The 12,345-nt window shown below is 39.4% G+C and overlaps 1 protein-coding gene across 3 annotated transcripts in view; it reads right to left on the reverse strand.

The window, feature by feature from the left end:
- Nucleotides 1-501: 501 nt before the first annotated feature.
- Nucleotides 502-12,345, reverse strand: part of MAMDC2 (MAM domain containing 2) — a 147,770-nt gene continuing 135,926 nt past the window's right edge. Inside the window, exons 12-14 of one of the 3 annotated variants that reach the window (XM_077907349.1) lie at nucleotides 8,375-8,634; nucleotides 1,700-1,784; nucleotides 502-1,552 (exon numbers count right to left, since the gene is read on the reverse strand). In XM_077907349.1, coding sequence (XP_077763475.1) covers nucleotides 1,488-1,552; nucleotides 1,700-1,784; nucleotides 8,375-8,634 — 410 coding nt within the window. In that variant the 3' untranslated portion in view covers nucleotides 502-1,487. Of the gene's footprint in view, nucleotides 1,553-1,699; nucleotides 1,785-8,374; nucleotides 8,635-12,345 lie in introns of those variants that run through there. The other 2 variants (XM_077907357.1, XM_077907362.1) reach the window with 2 other exon arrangements.

The raw sequence follows: 12,345 nt of genomic DNA on the forward strand, positions 1-12,345 counted from the left end.
TCTTCTGAGGCTACAAAAGTAAACAAAACATGCAAGAATCCCTATCCTCATAGTGTTTATATTCTAACAACACAAAATTTAGTGAAAAATTAAGTTAGCTTATGTAAAATGGAACACTTTAGAAATTTATTATTGGGGATCCCTGGGTGGCGCAGCGGTTTGGCGCCTGCCTTTGGCTCAGGGCGCGATCCTGGACACCCGGGATCGAATCCCACGTCAGGCTCCCGGTGCATGGAGCCTGCTTCTCTCTCTGCCTGTGTCTCTGCCTCTCTCTCTCTCTCTCTGAGTGTGACTATTTTAAATAAATAAATTTAAAAAAAAAAAAAAAAAAAAAAAAGAAATTTATTATTGTATCAATGTATGCAGTGCTTGTATCACTAATGGAAGGCTTAAAAAGAATTTAATTGTGGCAGAGTAGAAATTCAAATTAGAATGTGCCGTTGTGTACTGGAGATATTCTGAACAAGAAAAATAATGTAGAAATGAGTTAATTGCTAGTGAAACGATTTTCAAATTACCTTTTATTAGGTAATCTTATAACAGCTGTTTGGATATACAAATATGTATATACAATTTTCTAAACATGTAAATAAAAAGCAGTAGTTTAGTATACCTACTTGAATTCATATTAACTCAAAACCTTACCAAAACATTTATTATAAAAAACAGTAAAATTGCCTGACATATCCCAAACATTTTTGGGTGTGTGTACATAAACATTTTCAAGCTTGCTTTACAAAAAAAGAGTGCAATTTCTAATTCATGTGTTCATAGTGACTTTCAAAAATAGTTCAGAGGGGGAGAAAAGAAAGTAGCACTGCCTTGTAAAACACCATTAATTAATACTGACTTACCCTCGGACATTCATGAAAAGATCCTTTGTTACCACATATGGTAAAAATATTTAAAAATTAATGCTCAAAAAAATTAATACTCCATTTCTATGAATAAAACATAGGAAATAAGATTTTATTTTCTTAGACTAGCTTGTTAACCATGAAAAACTGCATTCATTCTGCAGATATTACTGACACCTCACATTATTACTTTAAAAATAGTTATGATTCTTGAAATTCAAAAAGAAACCCATAAGACTTATTCTCCTCCCAATACATTCACTGAATGCAGATTTAAATGAGCACATCTCATTTTGCTTGTGCCCTTCATTTGCATACTTTAAGATGATTGAAATATATAGTACATTTGTATTTTTAACTGGAACCAAAATTAAGATGAGTGATCTATGCAAAATCAACAGCCTGCACTTTTGTAGCAGTTGTCATATGCAAAAAGGAAAAAAACAAAAACAAAACAAAAAGCCCTGAGTCAGTATTTTTTTGCAAAAGAAATGAAAAAAGAGTACTGTGCTGTGGAGTCATTGATAACTTATGAAATGGTTAAGACTGTCCAGTATTCATTTGTTTTGTTTTCATTTTGATTGAAGAGAGGTATGGCTCCTGTTGAGTTTATCCAATTCAGATCATTTCTTAAAACTCAATTTCATTTAAATCCTCAGAATATCCTGATGATTGTTGAGTTAAATCTTCCATTTCTGTCAGGAAAGACAAATCGAAAATAGACAATAGTAATTTTCCCTATTTTTATTGTGGAAAAACACTTATTTTGCCTTCTTATGATGTGAGACTATTGCAAAAACCCTTTTCAAGCATGCTGATATAATTGGGGAAAAGACTGCTACCTGCACAGGGTCCTGCTTGAAATTTAACATCATCAATGGCAATATCACTTCTTATTGACACTCCCCGAATGGCTTCAAAAATTACCTGAAAAGTAATGGAGTTTGAATTTAGACAGAGTCATCCTGATAAAACAATACTCATAAAAACCACAATAAGATACCACCTCACATCAGTCAGAATGGCTAAAATTAACAATTCACGAAACAACAAATGTTGGCAAGATTTGGAGAAAGGGGAATCCCCATACACTGTCAGTGGGAATGCAGGTTGGTGCAGCCACTCTTAGAAAACTGTCATTCCACAAAAAGTTAAAAATAGAGCTATCCAACAATCCAGCAATTGCACTAGTAGGTATTTATCCAAAGGATACAAATATAGTGATTCAAAGGGGCACATGTACCCCAATGCTTATAGCAGTAATGTCCACAATAGCCAAACAATGGAAAGAGCCCAGATGTCCATTGACAGATGAATGGATAAATAAGTGGTAGATAGATAGATAGATAGATAGATAGATCGATCTATATTGTGTGTATATAGATACAGATGTAATATTACTATCATCAAAAAGAATGAAATCTTGCCATTTGCAACGGAATATTACTCAGCCATCAAAAGGAATGAAATCTGGCCATTTGTAACAAAGTGGATGGAACTAGGGGGTATTATGCTAAGCGAAATAAGTCAGTCAGAGAAAGACAAATACCATATGATTTCACTCATACTTGGAATTTTAAAAAAGATTTTATTTATTTATTTGAGAGCAAGAGAGAGCATGAACAAGGGGTGGGGAGAGGGAGAAGCAGCAGGCTCGCTGCTGAGCATGGTGCCTAACCCAGGGGCTTAATCCCAAATCCCTGGGATCATGACCTGAGCCAAAGGTAGACTGAGCCACGCAGGTGCCCTTCATATATGGAATTTAAGAAACAAAACAGATGAACATAGGGAAAGGGAAGGAAAAATAAAATAAGATGAAAACTAGAGAGAGACAAACCATAAGAGACTCTTAATCATAGGAAACAAAACCTTCCTGGAAGGGAGGTGGCTAGAAGGATGGGGTAACTGGGTGATGGGCATTAAGGAGGGCACTTGATGTAATGAACACTGGGTGTTGTATACACCACAATAGTGGGTATTGTATGCAACTGATAAATCACTAAATTCTACCTCTGAAACTAATAAAACACTATATTTTAACTAAATTGAACTTAAATAAAAAATTTTAAAAATAAAAACAAAACAAAGCAAAACAATACTTGTCAGGGACAGATCCAGGCTATGTGGGTCTGGAAGCTTAGACTGTTTTTCGAGCTCCTTTAAGGAAAGGAATGCAAAGTCACAAATTCAGACTTAGGTACAAAAGAGAGTACTTATTTGGGATTTTAAAGAAATTCACAAGTTTTAAGAGCCTTGGAGATTTAGGTCCCTTTATTCTGAGATTTCTTTAGACAATTTCCCAGAAATGCTCACTTAGAAAGGCTTCTTGGTAGTGACCTGGTTTCCCCTTCCTCCCTAGAATAGTCTAGTCCCAGTATTCACAAGGCCTATGAAAGCCATGGGCCAGAAGTTTAAGCTTTCTTAGGCTTTCTGTAAATCTACAGTGATACTAGTACTAGGTGGAAGAATTTAACATGGCTGATGAGACTATGTATGAGCAGCAAAGAATAATCACGAAGTTTACCAAAAGGACAATGGTTCACTTATCATGTTAAATACCATAACATCCAAGAACAGCCCAGGAGGAGAGAACCAGCTCCATAACTCTAGATACTGAGAAGAAAATAACTGATCAAATATTCAGGTTCTAGGGAAAACAGGTTACATTACCAGTCCTAAAGCTGCTCCAACAATGGTTAATAAACCACTTAATACTCCAGGGAGGCTCGTGAGTAATGAAAATTATCCAGAAGATACATTTGCTCTACTCACTTTATGAGCAAATGACTCCCCATTGGACTAGTTTATGATTTAAATTAAATCAAAGAATATAAAGTGGATAATTAATAAGCATATGAAACTATCTTGAAATTAATGACTCAAAGAAGCTGTAATGACAGAAATGGGCAAAATAACGTTATTAAAAATTCTAAGGACACGATCCCAAACAAGAATCCAAATAAGTTGTTAAAAGAGGGAAAAAATATCCTAACACATCTAGATAGGAGGATATATGAGTGCAGTTAATAAGCATTCTGGTTCTCTGGACATCAATAAAATCTGTTTTTTCACCTCCAACTCTAACAATGGAAATACAAAAAAACAAATTACCTGATGGAATTAAATTCGGAATAGTCTGCAGTTGAGCCAAACATTTGATTCCATACAACCTTCTCATTTCAATTTCCTTAATACTTGAGTGGTAACCATTTTATACCATTATGGTTTCCCCTTTGTATTACAGACACACATTCTATTATTAAATAATTGTAGTTATTTAAGAATGAGATGAAACTTTATTTTTTCTTTCAATTTAACTGTATTATTTTTTTCAAATGGCTACAAAGTCATTAGGACATAAATGCTAAGTTGTTTGGGCCCAACTATTAAATAAATGAAACTGTTAGGTATTACTTTTGCTCTAGTGGCACCAGGAAAAGATGAATGAGACTAAGCACACCGTGAACAAGTAAATGTGGAAACATGGTGTTAGATGAGTACCCACCACGTAATAATTCCTACTAAATGTTAGGCAGTATAATGAACAATATGAATGACATAAATGTTTCAATGAGCTAAGAATTTGTCTAACGTTTTCTTTCAATAGCATCAAAATAAAAGAACCCAAGAGAGTGGAGGAGGAAAGGTTAAGCAAGGCATTCAAAGGAAATAAAATCATTTTGTGTTTTTGATCAATAGCGAGTCAAGTGTGGCTCAGCACCTTATTAAACCCCAAGGAAAGAGAATGATTAAAATTTTGCTACTTGATGCATTTCTTCTACAAGGAAGATCGGATGATTGGAATGTCATCTGGAGGCCACCCACTTATCTCCCCTCTACGGTCTCAAATGTCAGCAGTACTACAGCACTCTGAAAGTGATCCACACTTGCCTGCCCCCTCTGATGATTCACACGCTGATTTCTCCAGCTTTGTTCTCCCCAGACTCCAGTCTCATATCCTACCGCTTACCTGACATCCCCCTGTGGATATCTACCAGATGTGGAAAACTTAGCATGTCCGCAAAACCCCATGTGTTAAATTTCCCTCCTGTGCACACTGCCCTTACACCTCCAGATATGCTCCACCCAAAGCCTTCCCCAGCTCAATAAATGGTAACTCCATTCTAGTGGTTGCTCAGGCCAAAACCTGTGGAGTCATCTTGATGACTCTTTCTCTTGAGCCCCACATGCCACACATAAGAAGTCCTGTGGGCTTCTGATGCGTTTCACCTCTGCTACACAGCCCTAGCTACCACTCCTTCTGCCAGGACTGCTGCAGTAGCCCCGAAGTCTCCTTCACTCCCTACAGTCTACACCCCACATAATAGCTGATCATTTAAAAATATAAATCAGATCGCATTACCTTAAATCCATCTGATGGTTCCTTGTTGCTTCTGGAATAAATTTCAACTTCTACATGATGATGGCCAAGACCTTCCATGATTATGCTCTGGTACTTCTTTGATCTCATTACCTAATCAGCTTGACCTATTCTTTTTCTCAGCACTTATTATCACCTGATGGTGCATTATATATTTTGGTTTACATTTTCTACCTCTTCCCCACGAGAACGTCTACTCTAAAAGATGAGGAGCTTTACATGTTATGTTCATTGCTGTACCCCAGCACTTAGAACAGCAAATGGTCAATAAATAATTATTAAAATAAGGTATTTTGGCCTCATACTTTAGGAACTCAGTCTGGTTGCTAATGTAACTATTGAGAATACCAGGGTTGCCATGGTGACATGAATTTGAGACCAGAGATATTTGGGAGGGAATATATTTTTAGAAACAATAACATCTTTTTATACTTTGGGACTTTAAAGTATATTAAACCCTTTCACATACATCATCTAATTTGACCATCTAACTCTGGTGATGTCAGCACGTCAGAAATTACTACCCCATTTTGAAAATATATAAACACTCTGATAGAGGATGAGATTTCCCCAAGATCACCCAGTGTTTATGACACCCAGGGGAATGAGTTTAGTTTGGAACTTTCATGATAGGAGGGAGTGTAGAATAATGACTTAGGGATACACACATTGGGACCAGTTAGATCTGGGATTGAATTCTCTCACGCAGCCATTTACCAACTGGACACCATTTCTACATCTGTAATGAGGAGCTAAAAGATCAACTGGAGGGACTTATATTCTGATCCTAGGGCTGTAAGTGCCTGGCACGGAGAAGATGGCTGATTTATTAGAATGGGTGTGTCTGTGTTTTATCAGACGCTAAAATGTTTTGGAGAAACAAGCTCAGCCTGGTCTCCAGATAGTCATTTGGGATTCCTGAGGGAATCACTAAATCCAGAAGGAAATTCCTCATGGCAGATTCAAATCTGTTTCATTGTAAGACAAAGGGAATGGTCTGGAGTCGTCCTTCCAGGTTGTGAGCTAAAAAATCTCTCTGGCTATTCTGTACCCTTTGAACTTGACACCTCAAGATGCTACCCTAGATGCCTAATTACTTTGGGATCAAAAAAACATTTCAAACAACCAGCTACTCAGCAAGTCTAGCATATGCAAGGCATGTACTCAACTCCCTGGGTTTGTTTATTTGTTTAAGATTTTATTTATTTATTCATAAGAGACAGAGAGAGGCAGAGACATAGGCAGAGGGAGAAGCAGGCTCCCTGTGGGAGCCTGATGTGGAACTCGATCCTGGGACCCCGGGATCATGACCTAAGTCAAAGGCAGGTGCTCAACCACTGAGCCACCTAGGTGCCCCAACTCCCTGGGTTTAGATGCTAAGAAGCTGGGGAGCCCGGGTGGCTCAATCAGTTAAGCGTCTGTCTTTGGCTCCTGGGGTCCTGGGATCAAGACCCATGCCAGGCTCCTGGCTCAGCGGGGAGCCTGCTTCTCCCTTTCCCCACTGTTCATGGTCTCTCTCTCTTGTTCTCCCTGAAATAAATAAAAATAAAATCTTTAGATGCTGAGAAGCCACTTGTTCTCTTCAACTTAAATCCCAGATTGCATCAGCAACATTTGGGAAATGTAAAAAACATCAGCGCTCAGTCTCCACCTGAGAGACTCAGATTCACTTCCTTGAGGACAGACTCTCCAGCTTTAGTGGGCATCTGAATCACCAGGAGGGCTTGTTAAGACACAGATTTCTGGTCCCCTTTCCCAGACTGGCTGGTCAGTAGTTCCAAGGTGGGGCCTGAGAATGTGCATTTTAGGTACATGTCATTTTAGGTAAACTTGCATTTCAAGCATTGCTGCTGGCCTCAGGACCACACTTTATGAACATCTGAATAAGGTACCAGTATGAGTGTCCTAAATAGCCTAATGAAATTAATCTACCATCGCAGAATGATGATCAATTATCTTAGTAAGTTCCTGAATGATCTACTTTTCTTCTATACCAGACATTAAAGCACCACTTAAATCATTCCTGAGGCTGTTGTCTTGACTAAATCTCTTAATAGTTCTATCATGCCAAGATAATGGGCCATCCCTGGATAATGGCTCATGTTCCCTCTGTTATTTGTTCTTTAGGAATGCAGCACCCTAGCTGGCCCTGCCACCTGGCCCACCCAAGCTTCTGCAATTCCTTCCCATTGGGATCTGTAAGAAAATTCTACGTGGCTGTACGATGATATAAAATGAAGCCCTTATTTTAAGTATCTTTGCCCCAGAAGAATTAGGCTTAGCAGAGTGGCCAGTGGTTAAAGCTGAGGGGTGCTGACTCAAGACTGTTCATCGGTCAGAAGCAAGGATGAGAAGGAAGCAGGGTTTTCAGTGGAAGGTCACAGCTGAGAATTCTACAGAGCAATTTCAGGAACAGTCAGGATCCAAGGGATGTCTCCCCAGAGCTTTCTGGAGTTCTGGCTCAGAGGGAGGTGAAGTCAGTGGCTGTCCAGAGGCCCTGGCTCACCTCTAGACTAGACTGGCTGCTCGGCTTCACTGACTGGAATGTGAAAGGCTCCTTCCTGTTGCTGCCCAGATTCACTCATAGCCAGGATGCTGTGGGACAGAGGTCTCCTACTGCACACGAGACTCAGGACGTAGGATCAGGACTCTCTGTTTCTTCCATGTCAATGCAGACAGAGGCTTCAACTTTCCCCTGGACCACGCACTCTGTTAAAGGCCTGCAACCAAAGCCCTTGCGTGTGGGTAATGATGAGGGGAAGATGTAGCCTGAACAACTAATTGGGTAATACCAAGTTTGGAAGAGAAGGGGACTGCTTTAGAGACGTTGCAGGGCACAGAGGATGCACCTGACACTCAAAATGTGCCAAGACAAAAATAGCTACCCTTTCATCACTGAGTTGCAAAAAGCACTTTACACGTAAATACCCAAAGCTTTCTCTCCCCGCCTACTCTCCCATTCACTGCTGAGATTTCATCAATATAGACCAATTATGTTTACTCTGAAACAAGTATTGCCTTTCTCTATGATCCTGAAAAAGAACAAAATGTTCTCTTGGGTCACAAGAGAAAGAAAGAACATCAGGAGCTTATAGGACCACTTTCTATCACTCGGTTCTTGTCTCCTCTGGCCTACCTGGTGTTGCCTCTCACAACTGTATTCAATCAGCGCTCGTAGCCAGGAAATGCTCTGTTCACCTCTTCTTCTCCATAAGAGGGACTCTTCACTCTCACCTTCCCTCTTTAAATAAACACTCAGCAGGCCAGTCCCTGCTCCATACATGTGGTAGAAGAAGGTCAAGCAGTGTTTTCCAGTGACTCCTCTCAGAGACCAGGACAAGAGCTGTGCTTTTTGTCCATACACCATGTGGGAAGCTTCGATGTACATGTAGTAGCCTGGAGAGCAACGCAAAATCAGGTATTATTAAAAGCATGTGTGCGCACGCGCACACACACACAGAATATTCTCTTCTTTCTCTTTTGAGTAGTGCTCCTGGAAACAAATTAGAGTAAGTGGATGACTTGACCACCATGCTGATGAAGGATTTTTATCATTTTGGAGAATATCATCCAAGAGGAATAGATAGACATGCTACAAAATTTAGATAATCAAAATAATTTTTTTCACTTATGAATTTAAAATTCAGTTAAATATATAGGATGTAATTGACATTATTATAACACTAGTATTGGGTCACCAATGTGATGATCAGTGCATCAGAATTTATCCTACTAACTCATGGACAATGTTCTGGAGCTTCCAGACATTGGTTTGGGAGAGCCAGCATGGATTTTGTAGTCAGATGTGTCTGGGCTCAAGTCTTGACTCTAATATCTGATCTTGGTCTAAGGAATTATCCTCTCTCAAACTACGTTCATCATTTTGAATAAGGATTAATACTATCTATCTATCCATATGCTATATAACATTTCCATTTCCTTTATTAATTTCAATTTGTTTTAATTTGCTGGTTTCAGGCAGAAGCAAGATTTGTCTGCACATAAATAAAACAGTGGTTTGCTGGAACCAGCTTCTACTGGCTCTTGAGAGTCAATCGTGTGACTTCTGTTGGTAGGTCCAAATGACTGATGTATTTACCCCACAGAAACTAGACATGGCTACAAATCAGCCTTGGCCCCCCAACCCTGATAGAGCTGGCTAGTGTTAAATAATTACCATCCAGCCACTGAAATAAGGCAACAGATGAATAATATGAATACTAACTTCTAGATCAACACACCAGTGATATAATTCTGTAAACTTGAGGGTCATTTTCAAAAAGGCCCTGGATTCCACATCATTCTTAACCCTGGACCATTTGATAAAAGTTTATGTCTCTTCTACCTGAAAAACTATGCACAAGTGTTTCCATGCATTTTTATTGTCTTCTTGGCCAATATTGATTTTTTTATGTGTATGACTACTATCCATTAGTGTATAACACTAATCCATAGTGTTATTCCTATTATTATTATTTCATGCAGAAATTAATGGCCAAATTGAGGGTAAAAAGAAAGAGAGCCCACATGCTGCATGCAGATGAAATGGTCTCTAAGGCATCTTTCTTTACAGTTGGACTTTTAATCAATTAGCTCTAGTCATTTCCCCAAATGCAGGGCTTGAAGTATCCAAACCAGAATTGATCAGAAACTCCATCTGTGCTTCTAGAGGACATTCTTCCTTTCTCTCACTTCCATAAACACAGACCTGAGAAGTCCCACGGGCAATTCAACAGGTGGGAGAGAGTCCTGCTTAAGTGGGTCTTATCAAATTGTATGCACTGTGTCACCCTCCCCACCCCCACCCTCCTACCACCCCGCCGTGTTCCACTCAATGGAAACTGGGCCAACAGAGTCATGGAATGTGGCCTTCATCAACCAGCCTTCTCCATGATCTCCTTAAAATATTACAAATAATACTGCCAGTATTTCTGGAGTGTTCACCAATGACATGCTCACCACTAAACCAGTGTCAATATTTAGCCTTTGTCATTCTTGGCTCATCTGTGGCATTGAAGATAATACATCACTTCTGCCTCCTACAAGTGTTTTCTTAACTTGGTTTGCAGGACGCTATACTCACCTGGTTTTTCTCTACTTCACTGGTCACTCCTTTACTAGCTTACCCTTTCTTCTCTGACCTTGAGCCTTTGGAGTGCTCCAAGGCCCGGGTCTTAAACTGCTCTATTCTTACTGACTCCAAGAGTAATCTCATCTTGTTTCATGGCTTTTAATTCTACATGTGTTCTTGTAGCATGAATTTAAATTTCCAACCCTTTTGCTGAAACCCAGACATGTTTGTTCAAACAGCCTAACAGACATCTCCCTTTATTGTCAAATGGACACCTCCAACTGAACATGTCCAAAACTAAATTCCAACAGCCTTACCGTAAAACCTACAGCACCCTTTCTGGTTGGCCAGGCCCCAAACCTGGAAGTCCTGTGCCACCCCTTCTCCTCACTCTCACCTCTAGGAATTCCTGACAGGTTGGCTTTACCTTCAAAACATGTCCAGAAGCCAGTCATTTCTCTTCTCACCACCAACCCTGCTACCTTTTGGTCTGAGCCACTATTACTTCTCACTTGGATTCATGCAACACTTACTAGTTAGTCTGCCTCTCTCTGCTCTGGTTTCCTCCCATCTAATCTCAACATAGTACCCATAGTGAACAAAAGCTAAATCTCACCACAACTCCTCTGCTCAAAACCTTCCATTGGTTCAGCATTTCCCTCAGAGTAAGAGCTGAAGGTCTGAGAATGGTTTTCACAGCCCTGTATCTCCCAACAGTTTTCCTACCTCTGATTTCTACCCCCTTCCTCTCCTACTGCCTTTCTTCTTACTCACTCTGCGTTGGGTGGCCATATTGGTCCCTGTGCTGTTCCTGGAATGGAGTAGGTATGCTATCACCTCAGAGCCATTGCACGTACTATTCCCTCTGCCTGGAATGGCTTTCCCTCCATATCATCTCAGGCCTCACCCTCTCATTTCTAAGTCTTTGCTCACTTATTTCCTTTTTCATTAGACCAATTCTGACCACAGTATTTTGAATTATAATCCCCCTCTGGCACTCCTCATTCCCTATACTATTATTTCCATAGCATTTAACTGCTTCATAACATACTATATAATTTTTTTTTAGGTTTGTCTGTCTCCCTTCTCTAGAACACACAATAGCAGAGATATTTTCTTATTTACTTCACTGTTATACCTCCAGGTCCTAGAACAGTGCCTGGAACTGCCTGAGTAATAAATACTCAATAAACACTTGTTGAATGAACAAATGAATGTATTTTCTTCAGCATCTCTAAGCCACAAACCAGTTTGACCAAGGTCACTCCAGTTGTGTGAGGGTTTTGGCAATGAGATATGCACTTGACTGGGATGCTCCAAGGAAAAACTAAGATGAATCCAAGTTTTGAAAAAATTAAAGTCATATCAAATTAAATGTTCTTAAACCAGTACCATGCTATCTGATGCATTGTTTTTTAACCAAACACACAAAAAGATTATTTTTTAATGTTACCTTCACTTTTCCACTGGCAAGAAAATTACTATACAAGGAACACTGGGGTTTTTGTATTTTCAGCAATGAAAGGAACTTTTATTATTCTTTTCTTTAACATTTTCTGACTTAAGCTAGGCTGGATATAAAAAATTCAGCCATACATCATCCTAACAGAAGGGTGTATGTATATATGTATATGTATATATATATATGATTGATTGAAGAGACAGCCAGAGGTGGGAGGTGAGGAGGGGTGGAGGAAGAAGGAGAGAGAAACTCTAAGCAGACTCCATGCTGAGCACAGAACCCAATGCAGGACTTGATCTCAGGATCCTGAGCCGAAACCAAGAGTCGATGTGTGCCACTCAGGTGCCCCAGAAGGGTGTATTCAACTTAATTCTATGGAGAATAAGGTCAAAACATGAAAATTACCATGGTTTATCACCTAACTATGCACAAAGGTATCCCATGCCATCCTATACATAAATTAGTAGCATAGTGCCCTGAAACCCTACCTTATTGCATGTTAAACCTAAAAAAATTCACCCCCTCAAATAAGGAGAAAATCAGAAAATAACTTTTGTATCTGGCGTTGGGGTTC

The sequence above is a fragment of the Canis aureus genome, chromosome 1 (assembly GCF_053574225.1).
Source record: "Canis aureus isolate CA01 chromosome 1, VMU_Caureus_v.1.0, whole genome shotgun sequence".
Lineage (NCBI taxonomy): Eukaryota > Metazoa > Chordata > Mammalia > Carnivora > Canidae > Canis > Canis aureus.